The sequence below is a fragment of the Lepidochelys kempii genome, chromosome 15, assembly GCF_965140265.1.
Source record: "Lepidochelys kempii isolate rLepKem1 chromosome 15, rLepKem1.hap2, whole genome shotgun sequence".
NCBI lineage: Eukaryota > Metazoa > Chordata > Testudines > Cheloniidae > Lepidochelys > Lepidochelys kempii.
In genome coordinates, this window is record NC_133270.1 from 6,745,588 (window position 1) to 6,772,109 (window position 26,522).

Genomic DNA, 26,522 nt, shown 5'->3' on the forward strand with positions numbered 1-26,522 from the left:
CTAGAGCTTTTCATCACTAGATCTCAAAGCACTTTACAAAGGAGGTCAGTATCTTTATCCCCATTTTACAGAGGTGAAAACTGAGGCAAAAAGAGGGGAAAGTGACTTGCCCAAAGTCACCCAGCGGCACGGCCAGGAATAGGTCTCTCAAGACCCAGTGCAGTTCTCTATCCACTAGACCCTGTCTCACTCCTTCCTCTAAGCAGTATACTTGTACTGTTCCACTGGCAGGCACTGGCTGTTACATACCCTTATCCACTGTGACAGGGTCGGGCCAGATGGCTTCAGGAGAGTAATAGAAGGCAGATATATTAGCCCCAGGTTAAGTAGGTCTCTTTTCCCTGGGTAAGGTAACAGGGAAGGTTCTAGAACAATCAGGAACCTTCTGGAGACAATTAAGACAGACAGGCTGATTAGAACACCTGCTAGAATCAATTAAGGCAGGCTAATCAGGGCACATGGGTTTAAAAAGGAGCTCACTTCAATTTGTGGTGTGCGTGTGATGAGCTGGGAGCAAGAGGTGCTAGGAGCTGAGAGGGAGAACGTGGACTGTTGGAGGACTGAGGAGTACAAGCATTATCAGACACCAGGAGGAAGGTCCTATGGTGAGGATAAAGAAGGTGTGGGGAGGAGGCCATGGGGAAGTAGCCCAGGGAGTTGTAGCTGTCGCACAGCTGTTCCAGGAGGCACTCTAGATAGCTGAATTCCACACGGCCCTGGGCTGGAACCCGGAGTAGAGGGTGGGCCCGGGTTCCCCCCAAACCTCCCAACTCCTGGTCAGACACAGGAGAAGTTGACCTAAACTGTGGGTTCATGAAAACGGCCAAACTGAGGGCTACTGTGAAGCTCCAAGGCGAGCAAATCCGTCAATAAACGGAAGACCCACCAAGATAGAGGAGGAACTTTGTCACACACACTCTTTTATCTTTCTTGCCTGAAGTATTTAGCTTATAAATTGAAGCAGTTGGTGACTTGCCATCTGATGTCAAGAGAGCCAGCCCTAAGAGGCTACCACAGAACCAGCTTAACGTGACCTTTTCCAGCCTAGCCAAAGACAGAAATGGATGCTGCAGCTTCCTTTTAGTTCACAACTTCCAATCTGGTGAGGCAACCCCTAATCTCAGCATTCTCAGAAAGGTCTCTCCTAGTGCAAGAGTCAGGCTGGCTTCTAATTTCGTCCATGCTTTGGTCATGTGACATAAGGATGGGTCTCAATTCCAATCTGACTTGTCTTTTTCACCAGGAGGGCTTTGGGCAGGGGGCAGGGGAGAGTTTCTGCTGCCCGATTCCCTCTCAAACCAAATCAAACACTGAACATTCCAACTGCTCTTCCTGTTTTTTCAAGGGCTCTATTCCCCAAACCACTCTCGTAAGAGGCAAAAATAAGTAAAAGCTAGATGTCCGTTCACCTGCAAGGCTGAGGTTCCTGGGAGGAAAGGACAACTTACAAGAGGTTTATAAAACTGTACTGTGCCTTTACATAAGCACAGAGAGTGAAGACTTGCTAAAAGTATCTGAATTTTAAAATCCACTGGATTGAAAGGAACACCAATAACATCAGTCCAATGTTGCAGCTTGTTAAAACAATGCAAAGAATGGATTTTGCAAATGTCAACATGAATGGAAAGCATTAGGGTGTCTTTAACAGAATGTGATTATACTAAGACATTCCCATGAAGGGAGGAAGACTGAAAAATAAAATACACTATGTACTACTGAAAAAAAAGATAGGTCAATTTCACTATCTTCATGGTGAAATGCAAAAAATTAAAGTGCTTTTCATTCTCAACATTTCAAGAAATCTAAAAATAGAAAAGGGTTTTTTTTTTTTTTAATACTGGTTTTCAATCTTGATTGTTCCTTGAATTACAAACTTAGAGGTGATCAGCTTTAGATGCCAGGCAACTACAATTTCTATAAAGCAGCTTCTAAAAACCCTTATGGCCAACTTAAAAGCCATCTTAATAGTCAAGCATGCATCTTGGAAACACGCATGCTTTGCCTCTGCCCAACGACAAAAATATTCTTTTTAACAGGTCAGGCAAAAGAATAATACCTTGTAATATGAATAGCATTGAATAGGTATCCAAAGGAGATGCTGAACAAGATTACTGGGACTCAGCAAGTTACTTCCTATGAAGAAGAAACTTAAAAAGCACCCATTCACACACATGCGAACCTTAGAGTCACCGATCAGAACAAACAGATACGGGGTGGGGGGGGAGGATTGCCAGAGGGTAACCCGTTTGAACATGGTATTTCAAACAAAAAACAGAAAAGCATTGATGAAAAACAAGGAACGGGGTGTAGGAAACTAATTAAGCCCCATCACTAGGTTCAGCTTAGTGCATCGGTGAGAGCTACATCAGCAAAAATCATAGTGAGGGACCCTGGAAATTCTTAGTTTGCATTAGACAATCAGCCAGAGTAAGAACAGGCAGTTGAAAATGGCTCAGTGGAGAGGTTTAGGGGAGCAATGAGGAGGCTTGCGGTCTGGAATGTTAGCAATTCACTAAAATCAACTACTGTGATTAATATTCAGACCTCAGAAAGGAAACATACACTGAAGTAACGCTGTCAAGACAGAGCTAAAAATATTATTCTGTTAAACACTTTTCAGTTTCAATTTTTAAAAAGAACACTGAAAACCCATTTAACTTATTATTTCATGGCTCATCTTGGACAGTGAAACTAGACTGGTTAGTTTTGTTTGCTTGTTCCCATGCACTAGTTCAATACTGCTCTGTTGGGGTTTCCAGCACTGCATGAGCAGACCTCAAGAAAGAAAATAAATCTTCATTAAAAAAAAAAAACAACCATGAACACTTTTATAATGTGGTGACAGACAAAGACATGCACAATCCCTGCATTTGCATCTGAAAGTAGGCACTAGTATCTCTCAAAGCTGCATCTGCAATTTGATTTCAATAAAAGCAATTTTATGGAAAGCACATTTTCACATTGTCAGAGGTAACTTGGTGTTTTGAATCCGGTGTGTGGAACTATTAGTAAATCCTCTGGGTCAGGCCTTGTTGTAAGCATGCACCAGGGGTAGATTGTAAGGCCCTGACAACAGCAACACAAACACAAAGTTACAACAGTGTTCTATTATTCTTTATATTTCAATAGCCTCAACAGGCCTTAGTCAGAGATGGACACCCTATTGCGCTCGGCGCTGTACAAGCATAAGATATTCCCTGCCCCACCAAATAGTGCAGATTGGGTGTCCCTGAAATGTGCAAAAGCCTTAGATGTGTGCAAGGGCTGAATGCTGTTAAAAATGCTGTCTACACTATAGAATGGAACCAGACATGACCAGAACTGTAGCGTACACAGGCCCCCAAAACAGGCTAAAACCAGCGCTTAATCTTTAGTCATTTCCATCAGGGAGCAAAAAAAACAGGCATAAAAGAAAAGACTTCGAAGACAAAAGGGACAAAGATCACACAGATGTACAACAGGTGAGGCCACTGCAGCCCAACCCACACACTGTTAATGAATGCTTCTTCCCACCTGTTGTGAAGGCTGCCATTCACTCTCCTAGCAGGAGGCTCACACCTACAGGAAGGAACAGGTCCCAGAGATGCTCTGGAGGAGGGGGAAGTGCAGCCAAGCAGAGAAACTCCATCCCTTTAGGATTGTGAGGCAATGTGGAAAGACACCTACAGCACAGAGGTTCTCAGTCAGGAAGGGTGAGGGCAAGTTGCTGGGACAAATGCACTGATGAAAAAGCATCAATCAGTTTGGTTTTTTTAAAGCACTTAAAGTGTTCCCCAGCTTGCCCCCCACAAACCCCACCTAATCAGAGATTGGATGCATGGGCCGGAACACAAGCATAAGGGCTAGAAATGTAATATTTCACAGATAAAATTCCAGTTTAAATTCTACATCGCAATTCTGCAACCTGTGGAATTGCAGAGCACATAGGGCTTGTTCACAGTTACAGTGTGTGTGTTCATACGTGAGGATCCCAGCTGTCAGACACAGGATCCTAAATAGGAAGCTGAAATCCAGAATTAAACACTAAAGGGTATATCCTCAGCTGGCATAAACTGAAACTACTCTGAGTGATGCCAGTTTAGGATATGGCCCTAAATGATGCATCAAAGATTGCTTTAATTCACCTATAATAAATGTCCAGGTATAGGATCTGCACATCGTATTTAGGTACCACCTTTGAAACTGGGCCTCCAGCATAGAGGTTTTTCACTAGTGAATGTACAGATTGAGCAACACAAACCCGTACAAACGATTACAAACACATGAATCCATCCGTAGTGTAGACACACACCATACACATGCATCTCAGGTGTATTTTAGTCTAGCTCTACCATCTACAGATAGGCCCAATGAAATCAGCTATACAGTCAGTTAAGTAGAGGATATCAGTTCTTCCTCAGCATCTTTAAACCCATCCTTACCTCTTCATTCCTATTCCTAAAATCCATGTGTCCTCATCTCACTTGCCTTGATTACTGCAAGCTCCTCCCTTCTTTGCTTCTCACCTTGCTCCTGGTCCCCTCCATCTAACAAGCACTGCCGTTTGGCCTTTATGACTCCATTTCAAATCCTCTCACCAGCTTCCTCTTCTCTTCCTGAGGAAGTTCAAGCTCCTGATTCACCTTCACAGTCCTGCACAACCCTACTGCTCATGCCCTTCTTGCACCAACCAAGCCTTCCTCCCCAATGACCTTTTTGTCTTCTGTGCTTGGCCCACTCTGGTCCTTCTGCTTACAGACCCTGCTTTACAAAGAACCACCGTTTCCTTTGTTCTTCAACCACCTTCTAACAATAAACCCACTGACAAAAATACGGGTAGGAAAGAGGACTTCTGCTCCACTTCGAAATTAGACGTTTGCCTGGTTATCAGGCATATCATCTGAACTGCATTATCCATGTGCCTTCTCTAAGTAGGCACGGCACCTAGCTGCTCTAAGATAAACCAATGCCCATGTTAATCATGCATCCTTCCCACTCTAGCACAAGCAGGTCATTCCAGCTAGCTTCAGCACTGTGATCATAACAGGAAATCCACCAACGATATAGCGATAGTACCATTATCCACCTCGTAAGAGGCCGTCATTCAGATGAGCATTCAGTACATGGGTCTCTTCGGAAAATCCAAGAGGCAAATCTGTTGCATATTCAACCACCTAATTATTTCCCTCCTCAGTCTGAACATGCTCTAACAAAAATGTATGAGACAATTCTGTAGCTTTCAGCACCAGGAGAAACAGCAGCATCTTTCATTTTAATTTACTCCCTGGGCAGTCCAATGTTCCCCAAGAGACAAAGGGTACTTGTGTGTCTTCGTACATAAATATGATTCCTCAAACAATTCTAGCCAAAAGCTGATATTAAATATAGATCTAATGACAAGTGGCAGTAGCATTTGGTCATTCCAGGATTACCAGGTTTTCCTGTGCTATTTTTGCTCATGCATACTAATTTTTTTTTTATTGGTACGTTGCTAATCCTGACTTGCTGCACCAACAAGGTTACAGACAGAGCTAGTTGAAATCTGACAGAACAGCTTTCTGCCAAGAAATGCAGTTTCCCTGAAACCTAAACATCTCATGGCAACATGTCAAATTCAACAAAATTTTCGATAGGGGAAATGTCTAAACAATTTGTTTAGACTTTCATTTCAACAAGGTAAAAACATTTCATTGTGACTGTTTGATTCAGTTTGTTTTAACTTTTACACTAAAATATTTTATTATATGTATATATTACCTAGGTTTACTATGTTAACATAATATAAAAGCTAAACAAAATTCATCAAAACATTTTGACATTACCAAAGTATTTTGAAAGTCCCAAATTGAAGTGCCCCGAAATTTTCATTTTGTGGGAAATTTCAGCTTTTCAATCAGATTCAGAATAAAATATTTCAGAATTTCCCCACAAAATGGAAATTCCAGTTCCCAACTAGCGCTAATTATGGATCTTCAGTGTCACAGACACCAAGTATTTGACAAATTTCATTAACATTTTACTGTCCTGAAAAAATGTGATAATGCAGTCTGGTCCTTAGGTGAAATTCTGAGGACCTGATCTACATTAGAAAATTAAGTCAGCTTAATTACATCACTAAGAGGTGTAAAAAATCCACACCCGAGTGGCATAGTTAAACCAACCTAATTCCCCCTGTAGACACTGCTAGGTTAATGGAACGATTCTTTCATAGACTTAGCTACCATTTCTTGGGGAGGCGGATCAGCTATGCTAACAGGAGAATCCCTCCCATTGGCTTAGGTAGCGTCTACAATGAAGAACTACAGCGGCGCAGCTACATCAGTGTAGCTGTGCCACTATAGTGTTTTTAATGTAGACGAGCACTAATACAGACGAGTTGATTATCTGTGTTATGTCCTTCCACTGATTTTGTATTTTAGTACACTCAAACTCTACACATCCCACAATTCGTTTATTCAGCATTATATCCCCATATGTGCTGATCTGTTTTTGCTTCCGTTTTATAGGGGTAATAAATAGAAAGCATTATATTAGCATTAATAGCAATCCTTTTTGTTAATGCACATACGTCTGCCTAGTCTTTGTTTCCAGAGGTTGTATGGAGGATTCTTCTAGGGCTCAATATTTTGAACTGTTGAATAGACACAATAATTTGACTGGAAAGATCTGTACTGGGTTTTAAGCTGCTAGAAGGATTTAGCGAGTCATTTGAAAATAAAAATATCTAAAATAACCATTCCCACTTTTAAAATTGCAGCCACAGTACAATAATCAGTGTCAGGTGCTTAGCTATCTAAGCATTTTTAGTGTGTCATATACCCGAGCATATAGGAGCTGAATGTACCAATTAATACCACCTAGCTCTTATATGGGTAAAACCTCACTGTCCATTAATGGACAATTTTCTCTCTTCTGCCTTTGGTTAGTGAAAATTTCTATGGGTTCAAGTGCAGGAAGATATCTTGGGGAAGAGAAAATTTTTTACCAGTCTCTTTACTTGGAGAAAGGTGTGAACATGGAATGTGTCTTGCACTAGACTTCATTATATCTCCGTGTTCCTTCATAATGAGGAATGAAGAGCTCATTCTGGTAACAACTCTTATTTTAATAGGTCATTCCAAGCTTTGAAGAAGTGGATAATGACATAAGAATAACTTTATAAAGATTTAGTTAAAAAAATAAAAAAACTCGACCTATTTTATCAACTGTATCCTTCACCCATACTTTTTTTCTTCCAGAAGAACAGATCCAATTTCCAACTCTTACCCCTTGTAATACAGTTTTAGATTCATGACTGCTTCTACTTCGTCGGTCAGAGGGAACTTACTTCTGTCCTGGCTAGTCTGGCTAGATTGCTCTTCTAAAAGCACTACATCGTGAATTGTGGTTATTTTTTGGGGCGGAGGAGGGGTTGTTTTTAAGAAAATAAGCAACAACAAAGCCTTTGAAAAAGAATAAAATAGATAGACCGTTTATTTTTAGTACATTAAACCTGACCAGTATCATATTCCAATCTTTAATCCATTGGCTTCTCTACAACACAATGTTACTTTCACATAGCAATGTGATAGGCTATATTTATTCCTAGGAACCATAACCTGGTACCATGTTCTGGTATTATTTTCAGCTGTGTTTTTTTCCCCCAATAGCTGTAAACTTATTTCTGTTAAGGGTGAGGTCCATATAAATTTTGTAACCAGGAAGTCTTACTAAATTTGAATGAATTAGACTCCTACAGGTAGGATACAGAGGTGATCAGATGTACAATAATGTATCTACATATAAAGCTATATAACTTAGTGTTTAGACTGGAAGTAAACCTTGAATTTTGGGATTTTCTCTCTCTTTTTTTTAATATGTTCTGAAGGCAAATAATGGGGCTAGTGGGCAGCCTGGTTTTCTTCCTCTGCTCATCTGGAAGCATGAGGCAGTGACAGATAGTTCTAATTTTAGAAAAGGGTTTACACATCTTACCCAATTTATATGCAAGTTCCCCAAAACCATACATTTTCAAAAGAAGCCCCACTCGACCCCATCACAAGCTTTTTCTGAATTTGATTTTATGACAGCTCTTATTCCCTTATTTGGTGGAGTGTGCACCATGTGCATTTATAATTCTACGAAAGTAGCCTACAGTGTTTGCCCCTCAACAAGTCCTATTTGATCTAGAGAAAATGTAAAGGACCTTTTACCATTTTAGTTGCTCCTATTTTAGGAGGGGAAAAAGATCTTTGTAACTTCATATTCAGTGATGCGAGTCTGTACAATAATGCCTCCATCTTTTATGCTCTCTAAGTTGGTGTATGAAGTGCTATGGCTATGAAACAAAGCATTAAGATCAAGACTTCTGACGGGAAGTGGTGATTATGTGGGACCAGCATGACATGTTTGAAAGGAACCTAATTTTCAGAAATTGCTCAGGAGCTGCCCTCTGAAAAATAAGGCCTTTTCACAGGTCTCAAATTAGACACCCAAAATCATTACTCATTTTTGAAAAGATTAGCTTAAGAGACTCTCTCAATATAGTATCAAAGAATTAAAAGTCTTCATCTGAGAAATTTTTTTCGTCTCCCCTCCCCCATTTTGGAAATGGACAGTTATAAATTGATAAACTACATAACTAGCAGCCTCAGCAAAGAGAGCAGACAGACTGAAATATCCTCATTATTAGGGATAGTCCCTCCAGGCCAGGATTCAAGTATGGCGACAGATACAGTATGAGGAAAAGCTTATTTTAGTGTTGTCCATGCTTAGGCAAAGGATTCAGACTCCAGGACTGCCAATGTTCACCATCCAGTGTTCACCATCACCAAATGCACATGAAGAAAATGGAGTACCTTCACTCTCCAACACACTCCCAATGGATTAAAACCTTATCCCTAAACCTCTGAAACCAAAGATATGCACCTTGAATCCCCTGCAAGCTACAGTTTTGGGAAAGCAACACTAATTTAACACCCATGCATGGATTTTCCAAAAGTGTTTGTCTTCATCCTCCTTCTTCCTCTGAAAGTTTTGTTAAAGTGATCCAAAACCCACCACTACCACGACCAGGGTGCAGGTCTTCAAGGTTAGTTTGAATTGGCTAGAGGAGAGTAACAACATAGGACTGCAAGGACAAGGCACCTTTTATATGTATCTTAGCTTGTTAGTATTGCATCCTAAACTATAATCATCATTCCACAGAGAGGCTAAGCACTGTGATGATGGATCTTTGAATCAACAAAATACTAGAGGAGAAAGATGAACAGGGTAAGCTGCAATTCTGAACAATCCATGAACTGAAGACTCCAAAAGTCTGCACTGTTTAAACAAATCAATCATTGTCCATTTCAAACAGCTAGCATTGCTAACACCTATTCTTGGGTACATTTAAAAGGGAGAGTTCATGTGACAAAGCTTGAAAGGTGAAGACATTTTTATAGAATAAAAAGGATTTTAACCTTCTGTGTTTCATATCCTGCCCAGACAATAATTCAGAAGTGGAGTAAAGGAACTGGGTTATGGGACAACATCACTTGGGTGGCTAGAAAGTGGCTTTTAAACATGTGAAACAATAAAGAAGAGGTTTGTCCCTCAAAGCCTTTAACCTCCACAGGCAGAGCTACCACTGGCCTGCAGCGTCATTGTCTGCGAGCAACAACTGCCGTTCCCCTCTTGTCCTTTATTTCCTGAGAAGACTAAGAGTGCCCCCTGCTGCCTTGATGAGGGAAATGCCTCTGGTTCCAAAGAATTGTTTTAAACTAAAAAATTATTATTAAAAAGAAACCCACCAAAGGACCTAAATCTATGGCAAAGACTTACAATTTTAAACAAAACCCCAAAAGAATGCCTGGCATTTAATAATGTTCAATGTGTGCACATTTTTAGCTCTTCTGAAAAAAATAAGTAGAGACATTATTAAATCAGCTCAGTTCTCTCATTGCTGGCTTTTGTTCTGAAGATAAACAATGTGTTCCTAAATATATTGTGTAACTAAGTGAAACTGACATTTTGGTGGAACATTGCTTCCTGATTAACATGCATTGTTCTTAACACGCTTTTGATAATGGGCTATAGAAGCCTCGTGTTCCTTAAAACAGACACTATCAGACTGGTCCCATACCCCCATCTTCTCAACCATGCATTGTTTTTCAAAGCCCTTTTAATAACGTGAAACAAAACATCTCTCTGTACTGATCTTTTATCTTTTGGACAAGTACAGATTCCTCCTGTCCCCTGAATATATTACAGAACCGAAAGCCAGCCCGGCTTTGTTTATTATTTGGTCTGTTGGCTGGTAAACTGTGAATATCAGTTGAGCACTGGCAATTTGACGCATCAAGTTGGTTGCTCTACAACTGGCAGGAAGAGTTAAGTTTGGGGCTTGAAGGGTCTCCTATGATTAGAAATCCAGCGGCAATTTTCCTCCCCATCCTAAGAAATTTGAATAGCTAAGATCCAAATTTTGGGTCTAGACCAATTCTGGGGGCTCTATCACTATTCTGTCAAAGAACAAGCATACAAGATATAAGCGCCTTTAAATAGACAAAGACTTCTGGCTAGAAGAGCCCTCTCTAGTCTATATACGTTCTTTTACTGTGCTCATTACAATAGCATCTGAGCAGCTTCCAGCCATAAGCAATGTGACTAACATACTTCTAACACATGGTTACCTCAGCCTGGTTCCAATTAAATACATACAACATCCCTAGCCCACCGCCATCCCTTGCACAGAAGAATTGGCCAACGAGCAGCGAGGACACAGGATCACACTTTCCTCCTACGGAGGCCTAAGTATTTTGTCTCTTATGCCTTGGCAACACTTCTACATGATTTCATGCTAATACAGTATTTAGAAACCCATGAATAAAAGCTCTCCAGGGACCTCTGGTTTTGCTCACCCCAACATGTCATTGGAGGATTGTTCCCTACACTGTTTTTCAGTGCACAATATTGGTTTTCTTTGAGTGGGTTAAGCATCTGGATTTCCCCCCATGTCCCTTAGGGAATAAACCTACAGTCTAACAGGGTTCATTGTTAGGAAAGCTAGAACACATTCAACCTAACCCCGCAAGACCTGAAGAAGTCCTCTCTATACTCTTTCCAAACACTGACACCGTGAACTCACATCCTAAAAGACTTTGTTTTTATATAGCTGTTTGCATCAATATACCTCAAGGCAGGTCAGCATCATTATTCTCCAAGACACAGAGAGGGGAAGTGACCTGCCCACGGTCACCCAGCAGGTCAGGGCAGAGCTGGAAATAGAACCTAGGGGGTCAGCTGGATTATTTGATATTCCCTTCTGTCCGTAAACTCTATGACTCCCCCAGTTTACTCTAGTATCCGAGCAGATACTCACATCTAGTGAGGAATTTGTTTAGTCATATGTAAAACAATTCTATCTGCTGTCTGGACAATTTCTTGGTGCTCCTCACCCCTCACTTTCTTGGGAAAGCCACGGAACACATTCTGGACAAGGAGACATTTGAGGTCAGATTCTCAGCTTAAGGGACGCAAAGGAGCCAGTTTCTGTCTGTTACCCACCAGCTGAGACCTGCCCCAGTTAAGAAGAGTTGGGGTACAGAACTCAGCTCCTGCACCAACTGTACCAATGCAGCACAGGGAACATGTCAGAAGAGACAGGGATGTATTGGGGCATCTCAGTGTGGATCCTTAGTGGGCATATGATCCCTAGGGGGCCAGACACTGCTGGTGTACATTAGTGCAGCCCCAGGTTGCTCTAATTCAGACAGAGGCTGGAGCAGTTTGGCCCTCAGGATGAAGACACTATCACCCACTCGCTAATGCGCCTCCCCTCCCGCCCCGCATGCTCCTGCTCAAAGCGGAGCTCAGACACAGAAGTAATCTGCTTATTTCATGTGTCCATATCTGCACTAAACAAAAGTCTCACTTAATCCGTAAGACAACAGTTCCGTCATATTTATGATCACACAGCAAGGTCACCTGCCAAAAGCAGCCACCGATGCCCCAGTGAGTAACGTCCCACTGAGCAGATGAGCAGCAGCAGATTTCTTTACCTGAACAGCTCTCTGATTTCCCTCACGGTTGCCTGGAATGGGATATTTCGGACCAAAATCTTGGAGCTCTTTTGCTTCTTGAGTGTTTGTTTTTTGCGGGATGGTGTCACAGTGGGCCTGGTAAATCAACGGAGACATGGTAAGTTACACTGTAGAGAACAGAACACAGACCTCGCTCTTTCTGGTTCCTTCCAGCTTACGAATCTAGACATTCTGGAGTCCAGTTTCCTGATCGATATGCTCAATGGCTTCTTATTTGAATCAATGGATGCTTCATAGACCAGGTGGGAGAACAGAACAGTTTGATTACAGTTATACTTGGAATATATAAAAATCTGCCTCATTATTTTAAAAAGGTCATAGTCTTCCTACGTGTTTGTGCATTATCTTGCAGACAGGACCCCAATCGTAACAGGGGCTTCTGGGCTGGGTGCTATTTCAAGACAAGTAAATAAAGCACTACCTAGGGATTACCATTCTGGAACAGACCAATCCTTCCGCTGATTTGCTGACCTGCTCTGGTACAGCAGGGAGAAGAAGTTTGCAACACTGGCTAAAGTAGTGTAAGTGAAGCATAGCTTGTGCCTTTAGTTTCACTTTTAACTGTTCTCTGACAGGCTGTAAATAGCATGAACAGTTCATACTACTGTGTAAAGCCACCAGGTTTAATTTCAAGACATGGATTCTGGCTGTCCAAGCCAGCAGGAGGCGGAGGCAATTCTTGGGTCTCAATGTACAGAGTGGTGCATTGCCCCACAGCAGCCGAAGAGCTGTACAGATGGGCCATTAAGGGAAGTCCGATGCAGCTCCTCTTGGTCTAACAAAGATGCCTTTAGCATGAAGGAAGGGGCACAGAACAATATCATCTACAGGACAGAGGAGGATGACAGTGGAAAGATGCTTTTCTTTAAGAAGCTGGGAGGAGAATAGCAAATTACCCCAGGGAGACCCTTATGACAACTTTTCTAGTATAGTTCACCTTTAGTCTAGCGTCTCTCACTTAAGTGATGAAATCATTTAGTGTTGCTTTGCTTTCTTCCTTCCGATTCCCAGAAGCTCAGTGCTTCCTTTTTAATTTTCTACTTAGTCTAATAAAAACAGATCGCCACCTAAAATTTCAGTTATTCCTATCCACTTGTTGGTCAATGCATATATGTTAGGTGTAGTATACACCATATTAATAGGTATTATGCACACAGTATTAATATAATACACATCGGAGATGGGAAATTATGTTAACTGAATGTATTATGCTCTTCCCACAATTCTGTTCACCTGCATCATACATCCCACAACACTTTGTGAAGCTGAAGTCAGCTTTGGCATTAGAAAATAGGAAACTTTTCAAAGCAAGGATGCAGGAACCCTTTGTACCAAGTACACTTTGGGAGTATTTTCATGGCTCATCAACACTTGGAATGCAGCAATTCAACCCAAGATATGGGAAAATATAGGGAGGTACTAAGGACAAAGCTGGCATAAACCAGTGGGTTAAACTTACTTTAAGTAATGTGAAAAGCATTCTGTAACTTGTAAAAAAATCATACTATAAACACTACTAGTTGCAACGTGTATCTTTGAAGCACAACTTGTGCGTACGGTGAACATGCTGTGAGATAAGGATTGCTTCCCAGAGGGAGGGTATGTATGTTTCCTTTTCATATTGTCCTACTTTGCCTTTAGACAATAAAATTGGTTAAGATTAGTTATTTGGTCTCTCTAACATTTTTAAGAATGAACAGCGAGTGTAGTCAAACAACTGGCTATACCTTGGAGTTAATATACTGGACTAACACCATTACGACTGCTATTTTTGAAGACTTACACCTGATCATCTGAAAGAGCCCAGGAAAAACATTTGTTCCATAGGATTGTTCCAGCATATCAGGTAAATGTGTATTTAAGACTGGCACTATTCACCAACTGAATTATGAAGTGACACCAGCAACCATACTGTAAAGAAATTAAAGAGCCATTCTGGGCAATCAAGGGCTACTGCTGCTTAAGTGTATTTGGTGCAGAGAAGTCAGACAGGAATCAGATAGACTTACTTTATGGCCCTTTCAGAGATCTTCACATCCAGCTGATGGCCATCTACTGAGCAACCCTAAAAAAGCAAGTTACAAAGTTTGCTAAAAGAGACAGACCTTAAGAACAGAGAAGAAGTTTTACATCTCAATTCTACTTCCTCCCACCTCTCCTTCACCCAAAGCTCTTCTCTTTCCAAGCGCAGTTAATACAGGTGAAGAGTATAAATACAGATGGGGAAGCAGTGTGGTCTAGTAGCCAAGGCATTGGCATGGGAGTCAAGATACCTGAGTTAATCCCAACTGTGCCAGAGATGTGATGCTGAGCGAGTCACTTTCCCTCCCTGAGCCACTACTTCCACTCCCAGCCTGTGTCTTTAGATTTTGGGCCCTTTTGGGCAGGGACCGTCTTACTAGGGGTATGTTCAGCACTCAGCACAATGGGGTTCTGACCTCAGTCGCAGCCTGCAGGGAACTACTGAAAAACAAATATTAGAAGGGTTCTCGGTGCCTCATGACCAATGTTCCCTCTAATTTCTGACAGGCCGTGTGCGCAAAAAATTTCTTCTGTGCAAATTTTTGTACACGCAATGTTTCGCCGTGTGCGCAGGGTTTAGGATCTGTGTGCACACGCACGGCTTAGAGGGAACAGTGCTCATGACCCACCCACTCCTCCCCTTTGGCTGCGTTTCCCACGGTTACCTGGAGCTGTCGGAGGGCTTTCTGAGCATGCTCTGGTTTCTTATACTCCACAAATCCAAAGCCCATAGGAAGTAAAGTGCCTGCCAGAAAGGGAAGGAAAGAGCCCCGTAAATGCTTTGGCGAAAAGCATTCGATAGTGGCCCGCACAATGAATAGGCCCTTGTGACTGGTTAATGACCGACAACGAAAAAGTGAATCAACACTGCTAGATATGGGGTGAGCTTTGCTGGACTAAACCTGCCCCAGAGGAGCCATGGGTAATTAAAACAACTGAAATTGTGACACTTCAGGATAAAGTCACCCTGGAGATGATGCAAAGAAAGTTGTATGACAGCTGTGTACAGTGGAAATCCATTTCATATGTAACTTCTTTGAATGCAACTAAACAAAAACCTAACTATCGGTCCTACAGAAATGATAGCTATGCACATAAAAGGTCAGTGACCATACTGCTTACATACAAATTTGTCCATGCACAGGGTTTCCTGCACTGCTGCAGTTGCAAACTTTTGGAATGAAATTTTCACCATAATCCAGACACAGGCACTCTCTGGGCATTCCTACCATGCCCTATTCGGACAAAGATACCCCCTAATAATTTACGCTTCCTTTTAGACGGATGTAAAACCTGCGGCTGGAGTTTTGACTGTATTTTTATCTGAAACCCACCAAAGAGTTCACTCTGGCCATCAAGGAGGAAATACCTTGCACATGCCAATTAAAAACAATTGTAAATGGAGCCTTAAAAAGGTTTGTCATCTAGGTAGATCCCTCATCAGAAAGGATGGGCTTTTGGCTAGAGCCCTGGTCTAAGACTCAGGAAAGAATTGGCTCTGCCACAAAAATCCCATGTATCCATAGGCAGCTCATTTCAACTGCATGTGCCCACTGCCAATTGTGAAGTGGAGACAATATATGTCCGTTGTCATATTTATAGGGTAAGCTCTTTGGGGTGAGAGACTGTCTCTGCGTACATTCAGTGCCCAGCATATGGGAGCCTGAACACTCTTCCTAGATATGTGAATGGAAACTGCTTGTTAAATAATTCCAGACCAGGAGTTCAATTAATTTGGGAACCAACGATTTCATGCTCTCCACTCTCCCATTGGTTAATGTAAAAATAGCGTCTGCCCTTTAGGGTGGCCCTATTCCCACTTGCCAGACACAGACTTCTCCCTTTATTTCCAAAAGCTTCGGCAGCTGACAGAATGACTATTCACCCCTTCCTGGTTATTCAGACCACTGGGGATGTCAGCAGTACAGCAAGTGCACAGATACAGAAGCAGCTAACTAACTACTGCTACCGAGCCAGGAGCATAGGGCTTATACATATTAGGTCTTCTCCAAACCACCGTGCAAATGTCTTGGCAAGGGAATAAAGGATTGAGATCTATTTACAAGCCAGAGAACATTATCTGATGTCTTTCACTTTATCACCTAGGTTGTGCCCTAAATTTCACTTGTGTGCCAGAGTCCCTCTGAGCGCCACAGAATAGATGCAAACTAAGCATAGTCCCTGTATGGTCACTCTTATCAGTTCTAGGTTATGTACTGAAGAATGAGACATTCGCTAGAGACGACAATGAAAACATAATTAAAGGGCTGTAGATCAAGTTATTTCCTTATTCAGCAAAAGTTTGCAACACCCTAGGCCATGCAACGCTTTTAGGGAACAGGGTCATAGTATCGTAACTTCAGGGATCCATAAGTAAGGCCCTGAGCAGAAAACACAATGGCAAGTTTCCAAACTTTGATGGCACTAAGCTACAGAAGTCATTCTTCAGTGACAGAAATTGATTGTCCTGGAAGGTAGAGTGAAGCTAGACACGGTTCTCTCCTAAAACCAGATCATGTGTGTATCACAGATCATGAGCAAACATGGGGCTGGGTAGGCAGATGTGCCTGTGAGGTTTCTTTTTAAAATTGACTGAACTCTTCACAAGACCTTGGTGTGAAGTAGAGCTTATGACACTTTCACGGAGCCTTCAGCTGAACAACTACGAGTCCCACCATGGTTTAATACTTACCTTTGGGGCATGACCTTCCTGGTTTAGTCAGCACTTAATTTTTGAGGCTTATGTTTTCAGTCATTTCAACATATGTATTTCTGGGCACATAAGGAAGATTTTTAACATCAACTATCCAATTGCCCACACAAATGAACGCAGAAGGCATCACCACCACCAACCCAAGCAGAAGGAAATGCACAACGATTCATAGGAGTACCTGCTTTGTCTTTCTTCTTTGAGATCGTGCAGCTCTTCACAGCTCCCACTTTGGAAAACGTCTGCAAAGAATTTTACATGGTCCTTAGTTCTCTTTGTAATTAAAGTGTAACCCTTTGACAACGTTCCCCTTTTGTAGCAACTGAAATAGACAAAGTCAACCCACAGCGAGAGAGAGAGATGCACACCGAACAAGGAAAAGACACACATCATGCATTCTGTTGTGACAGCCTTTATTTAAAACACTCTCTCAGTAATTATCCATCACACTGCACTATAGCTATGGAAAGATGCAGTAGTTTAGATCACTGCTACAGAATACTGAAGTACTTAAAAGAATGCTTCCACCCAGACACTGGCTCCTTCAAAGCTGATCTAACCATTGCCAGTTCATTACAATATCCTTAGAACATTTCTCTTTCCAGTACCGCATGGGAGGTACCAAGAAGTGCCTGTGGCAGCTCTCCTATGTAATATGTAGGCTCGGAAGGATTCGATTTTTATTGACAAATGTTGGTGAACGTTGATTTCACCGTATACACATGCACACACAAAAAAATATTTCTATCCATGATAATCAAACCTGAAACAGATAGGCAATAAAAAATGCTGCTTGAGAACTACAGTTTAAGGATTTTTACTTTGTATATTTTGATGTGTGATGTTGACAATTTATGTTTTAATGGTTAGAAAGTTTTAACTTTTTGAATCTCAACATCTACTGTCATTAAATAACTGTCTGTCTGACACCCTTCCCCCCGAGTGTCCAACCCCTCCTATAATTTCCCACAACTGTGAAAGTTTACAACAAAAAAATGCTAGCAATAAACATTGCTATTAGCCATCATTTTATAAAAAATAAAAACTGAATTCTGCCAGGCTTAATTATATGTTGCATAGCCCCAATGTAAGTATAAGGTATGGTGAACGGATTGGACCTAATTAGGTACTAGTGAATCTACAGGAGTTTGTGGTTCCCTTAAACCATAGAGTGAGGGGGGATTTGATAGCTGCTTTCAACTACCTGAAAGGGGGTTCCAAAGAGGATGGACCTAGACTGTTCTCAGTGGTAGCAGATGACAGAACGAGGAGTAATGGTCTCAAGTTGCAGTGCGGGAGGTTTAGGTTGGATATTAGGAAAATCTTTTTCACTAGGAGGGTGGTGAAATGCTGGAATGCATTACCTAGGGAGGTGGTGGAATCTCCTTCCTTAGATATTTTTAAGGTCAGGCTTGACAAAGCCTTGGCTGGGATGATTTAGTTGGGGATTGGACTAGATGACCTCCTGAGGTCTCTTCCAACCCTGATATTCTATGATTCTATGAACACATTAATTCTACAAATTCAAGGCCTTTGGATCCATATGTATAGGAAGGAAACAAAGAGGAGGATGGATAAGTTTCCTCCAATTTTGACTACCTGTATGGGAGATTATTGAAACATTTGGTGTTTCAACAGTGAGCTAGGCATGAAAGGTAAGGGAAATGGGGGTACCTCTACTGGGATACAGGATGGGATAACACACTCCAGTCTGGAGATGGATCGCTAGGGATGTCTGAGCAATTAAGTTAGCCTTTGAAAACTGCCTGGGCTGGTAAAGTTTCCAGGTAGACAGTCTACTTGACTGCCCTCTAACATGACAATTGATGTGAATGAAAAAACCCAAGTGCAAGATTCTCTGAGCATTCAAAGCCACCACTAGCCCCAATCTGTGCAGCATAATATTTTCACAACCAAGCTGGAGAACAGCTCTAGCGTGGTCTATAGCTACATCTATTGTCTCCTACCAGCAAAATGGAGAGTTGTTTAGTGGCTGGAAAAGGAAACAGAAAGAACTTCAGGTTACTCTTCCTGACTCTGCCACTGACTTACTGTATGACCTTAGGAAAACTACCTCACCTCTCTACTACTCTTTACCCTAGCAAAATGGCTATGAGACTTTTCTCACAAAGGCCAGGGGGGGCTCAATGTTTGTAGAGGCTTGGATGAAAGATATGTACTGATGAATGCTTTATCGATAGCTTTAAAATACCAAACAGTAGAGCAGCTGAAGGACTTTTAAATCTAGGTTGAGCAACAAACTCACTGTTTGACCCTGACCAAGCCACTCAAACCGAGCTGCTCCATCTAAACAGAACATTGCTGGACACATGCAACACCCAGTCCCACCACCTCTCCCTTTGTTCACCTCCTTCAGCATATCTTCTGTGGTGGCAAAGTTGAGGTTTTTGATGAACAGTGTACATCCTGGAACACTCTCCTCCTCCTCCTCCTCCTCATCTACAGCTATTTCTTCTGAGCCCTTTTTAGCTTCCTCAGTTTCATCACTAGCTGTAAAGCAAAGAACAAACCATAAACACCATAAAATGTAACTCCAGGCAATTCTGGAGACTGAAGAGATTTATTGTATTTTGACCCTACCGTCGGAGTCATCAACGCACAGACTATAATGACTCATCTCTCTAGCTGCATTTAGTAAGTTCTGTGGGTGAACTTGATACTCTTGGACACGCAGCCACAACACGTATAGCTAGCGTAAGCCATGTATTGTTCTTCTAACACCCCTGAATTCCGACGTACAGCATACTACTTTCCAGGAGGCCAGACGCTCTGGTGACAAGCCTAGGTAGATACTTGCTCCAACCCTGGGATCTTGCACAGCTCTACAAGTATCCCTCAACCTTGGCCTGAAATACCCACTGCTACTCCAGTATAGCCCTCTCTTGACAGAGGCTGCTAATCAAGTATTTGATGTACAAGGTCTACTCCTGCATCGGTGCATAAAATACCTCAAAATACTCAACTCACTGACTGGATAAAAGGACAACTGAGGACCAGGTTCAAGATGGCAGCCATGCTCCTAAAGCACCCAGCCAATACAGTAGTGCCTCTGCTCTGCTAGTTTATTTTCCATGATCTATGGACCTTACTCAGCTGAACTGCAACACAGATCGTAGCATTTGGTAATCAACACACAACTGTACTGCTCTTCTGAAATACCACAAGTAATGATGACTCTGCTGTAGTGTTCCTTGGCACTCACCATATTACCTGGGAACTGCCACCACAAACGCAACTGTATCACCTCGGATACAGTCCAGTGTACCACAAAGGAACCTCCAGCACTGAGAGACAACAGCACCCCTTCTGCTATACCACAGAACGACACCTGGGAACCTCCAGCACTGAGACACAACTGCATCCCCTCTGCACAACAGCCAGGAATCAACAGGGTAGCAAATGCTGCATCTCACTTGGCTTACTTAATTTTTAAAAGAGTTTATGGGCCAATCTTCAGTCACCTTCGCTGCGCCAACCCGTTCGCTGCGCCAACCCATCCTCTTCGTGAACAGCTTCTGCTTCAGCCCATTTTGATGGAGGCTGTAGCAAGGTTTGAAAGACTTGTGTACATGAAAGGGAACTTTACGGGTTTTTGTCCATAATCATTTGACTCACCACAGCAAGTACCACGAAGACTCCACCAGCCTTTTTCCACTTTCAAGAAACAAACCAAATGTATTAAACTTCTAATTAATCTTCAAGGGCTCTGGCATGAAATGGCCCTTTTATGCTTTAATGAAAACAGCAACAATGATAACGTTGTCCTTTTAACATCAGTGGAACATGCAGCCATCCTATCTCTGCCGCAAAGAGAAAAGAAAAAGGAAAGGAAAGGGGAAAAGAACTTCACATTTTTCTGAGGCCCATTGTTTAACAACTGAGGAAGTTGGAGAGGCTGTCCAGAAAGGAGGTGGAGAGGAGTGAGAAAGGGAAAGGCAGGCTCAGGAGGGATGCACAACCCAGAGCATGAGGCTAATATCAGAATCTAAACTGGAAATTTGCCTTGTGCTCCAAACTTCCCAGAAAATGATCCACATACAAAGTAGGGAATTCCAACATCTCTATTCACCACCTTCTCCCATCTCCATTCCAAATGCTGGCATTAGGAAACAACCCATGGCTGGCTTCCAGCATTATCAGCAATTCAAACCCACATGCTGTCCTCCTTCCACCTGGCTCCAAGGCAAGGTAGAAGAGTGACAAACACTCTTCCTCCTCACCCAGAGAGGAAGATATCACCAACACAACCTCGCTCTTGGGCTCTCTCCTCCGCAGAAAAGCTGGGCTGCAAAACCAAAGGCAGCTGTCTGGAAGGTCTTCCAGAAATGACAGAGACCCAAGAAGCATGTCTTACAACTATCACTATACCCCCAATCTCTCTAAATGCTCACCTAGCCCTCCACTACCATCGTATCCGAGCACCAAATGTGGTGCTTTCCCTAAGTAACCAGGCTAATTCCTTAGCTTTAGGGCCTGCCCTGAGCACCTCCACTGCTGACTGCAATTCCCCTCTCTCACCCCAGCATGGTATGCGCCAGCACTGGGCACCAACAGCTCTCTCCAGGGCTCACCACATACACACGAGTTGCCAAACCACATCCAGCCAGCCTGGCCTCCCACCTCAGTGATCAGCATAAGATGCTTCAGAGGAAGGTGTGAGAGATCCCTTGTAGCCTTTGGGCCTCATCCAAAGCACACTGAACTTAACAGGGATCTTGACACTGACTGCAAAGGGCTTAGGATCAGGCTTATTAGCTCGCCCCACTACAGTTCATGGGAGGTGGTTGGAGTTTTTTATTGTCTCCAAGAGGAGCAGGATCTGACCCAATCCACTGGAGAGGTGTCGGAAGGCGTAATTGGTGCCAAAGACGTACGACTAGCTTGGCCTTCCTATTGCATCTACCCTTTGTACTGAGTATTGTGCTGATCATCTGCTATTCTGTTGAATAGGCATGTTCTGCTGAGACAACAGTGCCATGAGCTGGGTTGGTTCCAAAGTGTACCCAGATCCCTGCTTTGGTTAAAAAGCTTTTCAGAACCAGACACAAGTCACAGAAACAAGTGATCAACTGTAAATTTCTTCTGCCCTGAAAAAAATGTTTCAAGTTTTTTTTCTTTTGGCCAAGCACTTTCACCCTTAATTGCAAGAGAACCTTTTAGCAATTGCTGGAAATCAGCAAACTTCCGTAGAAAATTCACTGGTTTTGAAGACAAATGGGTTGGAAGAGGGGAAAGATGCCTCCATCTGCAGTTAGCACAACAGTCACATGGGGCTCTGTTGTAATCAGACTAAGGAATTTACTGCTGCCTCCCTCCCACACCTTTCCCCAGGCGTATGGTGCCAAAGGCTGACAGCAAAGACCATTATCAAACTGAAGCAGCTTTCCAGGAGCTCCTGTGCTTAAAGCCCTTTATCTGGAGGTGAGGGTCTCGGTTATGGGGAGATAAAACAGCTGCCCCTATCTTTGTCCCTCCCCCAGTACCTGGAATGGGAAAAGCTTTTCATCGGCTCCCTCCACCTCCCTGATCGTCTTGAAAAGGCTTCCAGGGGGAAAAAAAATTACAAATAATAAAACCTCAGCTATCCAACCTCCTTCCGTACTGGTTTTAAAAGTGTTTAAGGCCCCAAATATGCAAGAGCAATGCTAAAAAGCCCCAGGGATGGAGAGGGGAAAGACATAAAAAAGGTCATGTCCTTACCATAAGAGCAGTGGGAATTCACCCACACAAGGCATGCAGTGGGGCTTGAAATTAACACAGGCAAGCACACAAATGCACACGCTGCTCCACGACCTGCCAGCCAGGCAATCAGCTGGTCTGGGCCCTGCTGCCTGGTGCTACCTTCCTTTGTTCAATTAGAGCTGGGATCCTCAGGCCTGGCCCTTCAATTAGGCTCTTTAGACCCTTACAGGAGGGCACCATGTAACACATGTGGACAGGCAGCTGTGTCACTCCCCTCCCTCTGATGGGGAAATTCTGTCAATAACTGGCTTTGTTATAAAGTTTGGGGGAGGGGTCAATCTGCTTCCATGTCATGTTGTCGATACTAAAGTACCCCATCACAGCTACTGTTGGTGTTACTTCATCCTTCCTATCTCAGTACTGATAGGGCCCTCATCACCATGGTATCCAATCACCCCGAACTCACTGAAGGATTTTTTCCTCAACATCTCTGTGGGGTAGGAAAGCACTGCCCCCAATTTACGATGGGGAAACTGAGGCACCGGGTGGATTCAGTGACTCATCCAGGCAGGCTGTGGCAGAGTCAGGAATTGAACTCAGCTCTCCCAAGTCCTAGTCAGATGCTGTAACCACGATCTCATCCTTCCCCCCACCCCCAAACCATTCCTCTCATCCACCTCATCGGTCTTGCCTTTCAGACTAAGCTCTCTGGGGCAGGGACTGTAATTGCTGTGTGTTCACACAGCACCTGGCACAATGGGGACCTGACCTGGTTGAGACCTACTGGCACTGCTGCATGTTAAGTAACAGCAGCAGATTGGCCTTGCTCGTCCTTTTGTTCTGGGACTGCTTCTCCTACCCTCTTTATAGAGCTCAGTCTCCATTTATACCAATTATGCACATGGAGAGAACTCTCTAGTCGGGGTGGTGGCTTGTACAGTCCCTGTAAGCTATTTATGCTGCCTCTTGGAATAACTGAGACATGAGATGGCTGAGATAACATCTTTTACTGGACCAACTTCTGCTGGTGAGAGAGATGAGCTTCTGAGCTACACAGAGCTCTTCTTCAGGTCTGGGCTATAATAATGTTCATCATAATACCCTTTCTAAAGCAGAAATATTACCCATCAGCTGTCACTTCAGTATCTAAGCGCCAGTGAGGCCAACTCTCAAGTCACCAGATTTGACAATCTCAGGAGTGCGTCTCCTAATGGCAAGATCTTAGACGGTGTGATCATCTCCACTAGAAGTGGAGTTAGTCCCATCCACCAAGACTTTTAAAAATGGACTACACTGAGCACCAGAAACTACTGTATCAGGAACAATCCTGAGCGTCTCAAGGCACTGAATGTGCCCTGCGTTCCCCCTGACGTCCTAACTCCAACGTGTTGAAAGTGAGGAGTTGCTACAGTTCTCTCTTTTGGGGCAGTGGAGCTGCTGAAGGCTCAAGATCAGAAGCTCCAACAGAAGCCACCATAGATCCTCGCACAAAGCCATAAACATTCACTGGTTTCAAAGTTCTCCCACTGGCTGGGCTTCATGGACACAAAGCTGAGAGTGGCAATGAGACTAGCACAATTGCTACCTTGTTCGGCCCTGGTCATGAGTGCCATCTTCTAGCCATGTGTGTGTTTCAGGGGCAGGAAAAAAGGCCTTCAGCCGGACACTTCCTGCCTTTTTTGGCCTGGCTTTAATCTCATCTGCCTAGTTTTCCTGAAACTCCTCAAATCACCCTCCTTCAACAAAGGAATCTGCATATTTTTGGAACCAGTACTGATACTAAAGCACATGAAGCATAAAAACTATTGCACCCAAGAAAGATGCATATTTTCTTGGTCCACACTGCATTTGCATTAAGGGCGAATAAGGGGAAAGTCTAAGCAAACAATTTTCTTTGCATCTCTTCTTTAGTTCCCCCTTCTCTATTCTATCAAATATTCCATCCTCATCCTTCTTGACCTGTTGGCCATCTCTGATACAGTCATCTGTGCTCTTCTTCAAGTCCTGTCCTCCCTTGGCTTCCGTGACTCTGTCCGCTCCTACATCTCTAATTGCTCCTTCAGTGTGTTCCTCGGGGGATCCTCCTCATCCACCCTTCAACTCCCTGTGGAGGTTCTTTAGGGCTCTGTCTTTGGTCCTCTTCTCCTCTCTCTCTGCACCTCATCTCTGGGTAACGTCACTGACAAACACAAATTCAATGACTACCTCTGTGCTGACAACTCAGATTCACCTCTTCACTCCAGACCTGTCTCCTGTCCAGACTAAAAACTCAGCCTGTCATTGACGCTGCCTCATGGTGGGATAGCTCAGTGGTTTGAGCATTGGCCTGCTAAACCCAGGGTTGTGAGTTCAATCCTTGAGGGGACCATTTAGGGATCTGGGGCAAAAACTGGGGATTGGTCCTGCTTTGAGCAGGGGGTTGGACTAGATGACCTCCCTTCCAACCTGATATTCTATGATTCTATGAATCTCTAGACACCAGCTCAAACTAAACATGGCTAAACCCGAGCTCCTAATCTTCCCCTGCAAGCCCTCCCCATTACCTCCTTTGTTAACGACTGGATACCACCATTCAGACCTGCAACCTGAGTGTCATCTTTGACTCGGACCTCTCTCTAAGTCCTCGCATCCAGGCTGCATCTAAATCTTGCCAATTCTTTGGGCATAACACCTCTACGATACAGCCCCTCTTATCCATGCACACAGCAACAAAATTCTCATCACTTCACGGCTCGATTCCTAGAACATCCTTCTCTGGCCTTGACAAATCCCTGCTCGCGGCCATTCAGAATGCGGCTGCAAAGATCATTTCCCTACCCCATCACTTTGACTGTGTCAGCCCTCTTTGCACCCTTCCACTGGCTCCCCCTTCTCCGTTGCATCAAAGATAAGCCAATTGTACTCACTTTCAAGGCCCGTCATAGGGTCTCATTTGCTGTTGAGATGGTGACATTCAGCCCATGAGGTCATCCTCCACTGCCCACTTTTTAAATTTTCAACCCCCTCCGTGCTTTCTCCTGCATTATTCCATACGCTTGGGAGGCGCTGCCCATAAACATTGGCACACCTACCTCATTACCCTCCTCCAGACCCCTCCTCTGTCAGGATGCCTACGCAAAATATGGCAACGGGCAGGCTGTTGGTGTGCACAGATCTCTACCTCTCACGCAGCCCAATACTGTCTCATCGTTCACTTGTACTCCTCGGCGTGTCAATAGCCATCCGTTGCCTCTTATGATGTACTTCAATTGTAAGCCGCTTATGTAAGGAACTGTATTTTTGTTGTGCGCTTCTACAGCGCCTAGCACAATGGGGTCTTGGTCTATATTGAGGGCCCCTGGGTACTATAGTAATACAAATGAATAACGCTGCCCCTGCATTTCTGAGCCACAATCATTCTCCCACACTGCTTAATATCTTAGCTCTATTCACCCCACTGACCTCACATATGCTACCAATTGAACCCCGATACTGCACCAAATCTTAGCCCCATTTCTAACACCAGCACTGGCTTCCAAAAACCCAAAGGGAGAGAATGGCAACAGCAAGCAAGTGCACTGCTGTACCGCTTAGGTCTAGAGACATCTGCTTTCCCAGGTCAGCAGTCAAGTGCTCTGCAGAATGATGGGGGAAGAGAAACTCTGCTCATCTCTAGACACACGATCCTCAAAGCAACTTCAAGAGGGGACTTCAAGTAAGGCAGAGGTTCTCATCCATTTAGGACAAGAACAGCATGGCCACTGCTCTACAGGAAAAACAGGGTCACACACACTACAGTAAATACCTCCTCCCCCAAATAAAAATTCTTACCAGTTCCCAGCCTTGCTTCTCCTTCCTCTTCTGGAATCTCAGCCTGCTTCTTCTCAGGGGGTGGGCAGGAAAAGACACCCATGGGAGCCCACTCGAGATACAGAGGGACGTGCTGAAACTGCAAGGGTGACAGATACAAGGGATGGCTACAAGGCAGGGGAGAAGTGACTTTGCAGATGCGAGGGGGTGGAGGAGAACATAGGTTCAAATCTCAGCTCTACCTTCTCAAGGGA

At 43.4% G+C, this 26,522-nt stretch overlaps 1 protein-coding gene across 6 annotated transcripts in view; it reads right to left on the minus strand.

The window, feature by feature from the left end:
* Nucleotides 1-26,522, minus strand: part of RBM19 (RNA binding motif protein 19) — a 144,006-nt gene that overhangs the window by 84,950 nt on the left and 32,534 nt on the right. For all 6 annotated transcript variants that reach the window (XR_012155096.1, XM_073313160.1, XM_073313158.1 and 3 more), the window contains exons 16-21: nt 26,290-26,407; nt 19,145-19,287; nt 16,958-17,018; nt 14,732-14,811; nt 14,054-14,109; nt 12,003-12,119 (exon numbers count right to left, since the gene is read on the minus strand). Coding sequence is in view for 5 of the 6 variants with exons in the window: in XM_073313160.1 (XP_073169261.1) it covers nt 12,003-12,119; nt 14,054-14,109; nt 14,732-14,811; nt 16,958-17,018; nt 19,145-19,287; nt 26,290-26,407 (575 nt within the window). In the remaining variant the exon portion in view is untranslated. The remainder of the gene's footprint in view (nt 1-12,002; nt 12,120-14,053; nt 14,110-14,731; nt 14,812-16,957; nt 17,019-19,144; nt 19,288-26,289; nt 26,408-26,522) is intronic.